Raw genomic sequence first — 5,914 nt, 5'->3', positions numbered from 1 at the left:
AATCATATCAATTTCCTAAAAATATTCCCAAGTGTAGGGTATGTGATCTAGATTTTAGTGACAACAATTGGATTTATAAATGCGACAAGTGTAGATACTATACTCATCTTAATTGTGCAACAAACAGACGCGAGTCCTTCATGTCCATCCTAACCTCTCCAGGTAATAAAATATATCTATCTATATATATATAGATGAACTACTTTACATTTATTGAATTTTTTTCAAATCAGAATCTTTTTTTTTTTTACAAACTAAATTCAAATCAAATCAAGATAGAAATCAATATTGACTTTATCGAGAAATTTTGAATTTTATGTTACCATTTTGGCCTAGTTGCCGTTTATTTTACTTTACTATGATGCATGGTGTATCTATAATAAATAAATTGATTCATTAATAATAGGTATGGAAAAACTCGTCAAAAATTATGATGATGATGAGTATCCGGATCTTTTTCAACTTCCATTTCCTAATGAATCGTATAGTTTACTAAAACACTTGTTCTATAAAGATACTCCATCGATGACGTTCGGAACTAACGATGTAATCAAAAAACATGTTAGTCATGAACATCCACTAATTCTAGTGAATGTTACGGAGCCAACCCTATATTCAAGAGGTAAAAAGGTTTCATATTATAACCCAAAGAAAAAGATTCAACTTTTATGCAATGGATGTGCGAAACCAATCACGGGTCCACCGTTTTACATGTGCGCCAAAGAGGATCAAAATTGTGACTTTGTACTCCATGAGTGGTGCACCCGACTTCCGGTCGAAGTGATCGACCACCCTGGTCACCGGCATCCCCTGATTTACTATCCAAATATCCCTTCCAAGGTTCTTAAAGTTTTCAAATGTGCTATGTGCAATTTACCTAGTAATGGATTTGTTTATTGTTGTGTCCTATGTGATTACTATGTGGATGTTTTTTGTGCATTCATACCCAAAAATATCACCCACAAGGCTCACCAAAATCACCTCCTTCTCCTTTCTAGAGTTGATGCAAAAAAGGTTCAATGTCGAATGTGTAAGTGGCATTTTTTCGGATTTGCATTCAAATGTGACGTTTGCAATATTCATCTACATCCCAAATGTGCTTTATTAGTGAGCGAGACAATTGAACACCCGTATGACAAACACCCAATGAAGTTGAGTTACTCTCCAATTGAGAACCATAAGAGTGATTACTTTTGTGAAATTTGTGAAACACCTTATTTCGATGCTCAAACAGTCTTCTATCATTGTGACGTGTGTTCAATCTGCACATGTGGATTGTGCGCCATCAATTCTTCAACCAGAAACATACACGCTACATCACAATTCAGAGTTTTTAAATGTAAAGTTTGGGGGAATTTATAACGCGGCTCACGTTCATGAGCACCCTCTTTCATTTGCTCCAGAAAGAATGAGAGAGTGCAATCATTGTCGTAGCATAATATATTTGGACATGATACTTAAATGTCTACAATGTAAGTTTGCAATTCATTTAGCGTGTTTTTTAGAAATCTATGCCCGTAAAGCATGCCAATAAGATAAATTGTAGACTTATAATTTGTGATTGTAATGTAATGATATTAATTAATTATTGATTTTTTTAATGACGGCCTCTAGAGTTCTCGTTAATGTGTATAAAAGACTTAGGTGTTGTTTGTTTTTTAAGATGTTTTTGTTTAAAGATCTTCGGAAGGTATGTGTGTTGAAAATTGAAGATCTATACAATAAAATTAAAACTTTTCTCTTGTTCAATAATGACTGTATTATCAAAATTTATTCCTCTTATTTGATTCCTTATTAAACCATTATTATCAAAATATAGATAAACATGTTGGCTTGATTATTACTGTTAAAAAAATAAATAAATATAATGAATAAACATTAATACAGTAAACAATTGCAGAAAGCTCAAAAATATGATAATAAACGGTAGTAATATAAACAATCATTCATATTCATAATATTCAATTACAAAATTTAAAACCTTCGTTCCACCTCCAATATCAATAGTGCTTTGTTACTCTATTTTTTTCATGTTAAGCAACATGCAATAAATCTGGGAATATCGTAGTAAATCTGAAGATTTTGAAGGAGAATGTAACGAAGAATTCGAAGAAGATTCGGTTCACCACCATCCCCGGCCAGATTTGAACGGGTTTTCGATCTCGGTTTTCTAACTACAAAAAAATACCTCAAACCCTTACAAATGGGTTTTCGATCTGGGTTTATAACGGGTTTCGATGATTCGATCTGGCTTTTCACCATCGATTTTGTCACTGTTATTGGTGATGAAATAGCTCAAACCAGAAAAAGATTGAGATGTTTTTAAAATCGGAGAATCATTCATCGTAAGGCTTTTCTTTTTTTACCTTATTTGTTTCATCTTAGTTTTTCTCAAGGGTTTTGATCCCTTACACAGATCAAACAAAGGGAGTCGTGTCACCGGAGATGGTGTCGCTGGAGATGGTGATGCTGGTGCTGAGGTGAGTAGGTGGTTGGAGAAGGGTTAGAAGACAAGATATAAGGTTGGAAGAGTTATTAAAATGTCTTATAAATTTTGAAGCTATGTTTTAGAGCTTCTAACTGAAAGACATATGAAGCACTTATTCCGTTATGTCTTCGGAAAAAACAAACCATCTTAAATGAAATTGTCGGCCCGCCCGCCCGCTCGTAGACATAAGACCTAATAGAGTCTTTAATAAATAAATAAAAAACAAACAACACCTTATCCATAGCTGTTACCATTGACTTTGAAATGTCAGTTATTGAATTTTAAAAGCTTTCTATGCACCTTAATGAAAGCATTATGGACTATCGTTACAAAAATCCATTAATTTATTACAACAGTTTGGATATATATATATATATATATATATATATATATATATATATATATATATATATATATATATATATATATATATATATATATATATATATATATATATATATATATATATATATTGACTTTGATATAAGTGCATTGTATTGTAATCGTCCTTCAAAAGCTAAACTAATGGATTAATCTGATATTTTTATGTTGTAACTAAAATAAACAATGCAAGATACTGGTTAGTCACAACTTTCACATTTGTAAGTGTTGGGTTTCTGTGCAAGGAACAGCATATTCGGAATCAAATGCGTATACACCTGGATGACTCAATTGTTGGCGCGTGATAGATTAAAACCTGATAAATGTAGCTTACAAGTAATTTGCCCTCGAGCGCATAGTCTTAAAAATATTCTCCGAATAATTAATTAACTAAAATGCTAACTAAAAACTGGAAATTAAAAGTATTTGAGTGCGTTGTGATGAAATATTTTTTTTATATGAGGATCAAATGGCCTTATTTATGGATCTGAGTCAGGTGGACAGACAATTCAAGATGGACATTCAAATGATAAGGGGTCGTTCACCAGGCCATTCACCAACCCGTTACGGTCGTTCAGCATGATCATTAAAGGCAGGCTATTCACCACGGCCATTCAAATGGCAAAGGGTCGTTCAGGCCATTTGTCTTGTTTTGGCCTGTGTACGAGATCATAACTTGGTCACCGAGGTCGTAACTTATTTTCACCGTTTTCGCTTTACATTTTTCGTTTTACACCAGTTTTTCTTCGATTCTTTTTGCATCGCCTTCATAATCACTTGATCTATCAAATAAAACAAATAAATGCTAAAATCTTCGATAATGGGGTTAATATTGGTCGTAACTTGATTTTCACCGTTTTCGCTCTAATTTTTCCCTTTACACGCGTTTTTCTTCGATTCTTTTTGCATCGCCTTCATAATCACTTGATCTATCAAATAAAGCAAATAAATGCTAAAATTTTCGATAAAGTTAATTACTAGGGGTAGAAACGTGACTCTTTATATGATATCACACATCCATAAACCAACGATTTCTTAATCATTTTCTTTCTTTTTTCTTCATCTTTTGGCACAAGCCAAAACTACTGCTTAATGATTCTTCATAGATTGAATCGCCGGATCCATTCAATTAGAGGCTACATGTAGCTTTGTATCGGCTAACAACGCCTCTCAGATCTCCCGCCTCATTCTACCATATAGGCTAACGATAAACAATGACTCCACTGAACAAATTTTACAATTTTCGTCATATTGTGCTCTCTAAAGAACTCTTCTCAAAATATCACTCAAAGGTGATGAGTTGGAATATCATTCTAATTCAACCTAACGATTCTTGTGGTTCCAGAGGATCCAACTACATGAGAACCAAGAATGGAGAGCTTTCCCTTTAGTCTATTAACTCTTTGGACTTTTTTTGTTGAACAACATCTTGGGATCACCTAGGGAGACTAAACCAACCACGCGTTCATCTCCCGCAGTTGTATAACCCGCCCTCAACTGCTGCCCAGGTGGATACCCGGCCCAATCTGAGGGCATGTGTAAAGACCCGTCCTAATCCATCCGGACGAAGTCCATATCGATTATAAACGATTCACAACAGTTGATTACATCGAAAGGTACTTGACCACTATATGATACATTTTACAAACATTGCATTCGTTTTTGAAAAGACAATCTTTCATTTCATCGAAAGTTGACGGCATGCATACCATTTTATAATATATCTAACTATAATTGACTTAATAATAATCTTGATGAACTCAACGACCCGAATGCAACGTCTTTTGAAATATGTCATGAATGACTCCAAGTAATATCTTTAAAATGAGCAATTGCACAGCGGAAGACTTCTTTCATACCTGAGAATAAACATGCTTTAAAGTGTCAACCAAAAGGTTGGTGAGTTCATTAGTTTAACATAAATAATCATTTCATAATTTTAATAGACCACAAGATTTCATATTTCCATTTCTCATAAACATACGTCCCATGCATAGAGACAAAATATCATTCATATGGATTGAACACCTGGTAACCGACATTCACAATATGCATATAAGAATATCCCCATCATTCCGGGATCCTCCTTCGGACATGATATAAATTTCGAAGTACTAAAGCATCCGGTACTTTGGATGGGGCTTGTTAGGCCCGATAGATCTATCTTTAGGATTCGCGTCAATTAGGGTGTCTGTTTCCTAATTCTTAGATTACCAGACTTAATAAAAAGGGGCATATTCAATTTCGATCATTCACCCATATAATGTAGTTTCAATTACTTGTGTCTATTTCGTAAAACATTTATAAAAATTGCGCATGTATTCACAGCCCAAAAATATAAAGAGTAAAAAGGCAAATGAAACTCACACATATAAATATTGTAAAACGGTTAATAAAGCATTTGCATGTATTCTCAGCTCAAAAATGTAATGAGTAAAAAGGGAGCAAATGAACTCACACATATAAATATTGTAAAACAGTTAATAAAGCATTTGCATGTATTCTCAGCTCAAAAATGTAATGAGTAAAAAGGGAGCAAATGAACTCACCTAATGTATTTTGTAGTAAAAATACATATGACTATATTGAACAATGCAGGGTTGGCCTCGGATTCACGAACCTATATCATTTGTGTATATTAATACATATAATCGTAATAAACAATTTTATATATATATATATATAGTTATGTATTAAGATTTACTATTTATATATATGATTTAATTTAAAATATAATTATATATTATTTGTAACTTATTTATAATAACATTTTATTTAACAAGATAGTATTTAATATTAATATAGGTGTACAATATATTTTTACATAATTGTCCTTTATTTATTAAAGTACTATTTTTAATACTAACATAGTGACAATAATAATAATGATAATAATAATAATAATAATTTTAATCATAATACTACTAATAATAACCTTAATGATAATATTTAATAATAATACTCATAATAATAATAATAATAATAATAATAATAATAATAATAATAATAATAATAATAATAATAATAATAATAATAATAATAATA

General features: G+C 32.0%; 1 protein-coding gene across 1 annotated transcript; it reads left to right on the top strand.

Annotated features, from left to right (window-relative positions):
• Window positions 1-408: 408 nt before the first annotated feature.
• Window positions 409-1,362, top strand: LOC139863478 (uncharacterized). Its single transcript, XM_071852110.1, has one exon. It carries the CDS (start codon window positions 409-411, stop codon window positions 1,360-1,362), a length of 954 nt encoding a protein of 317 aa, XP_071708211.1.
• The last annotated feature ends 4,552 nt before the right edge of the window (window positions 1,363-5,914 follow it).

The sequence above is a fragment of the Rutidosis leptorrhynchoides genome, chromosome 8 (genome assembly GCF_046630445.1).
Source record: "Rutidosis leptorrhynchoides isolate AG116_Rl617_1_P2 chromosome 8, CSIRO_AGI_Rlap_v1, whole genome shotgun sequence".
Lineage (NCBI taxonomy): Eukaryota > Viridiplantae > Streptophyta > Magnoliopsida > Asterales > Asteraceae > Rutidosis > Rutidosis leptorrhynchoides.
The sequence above is the reverse complement of the archived record's forward strand: the minus strand, read 5'-3'. Positions and strand labels throughout refer to the sequence as shown.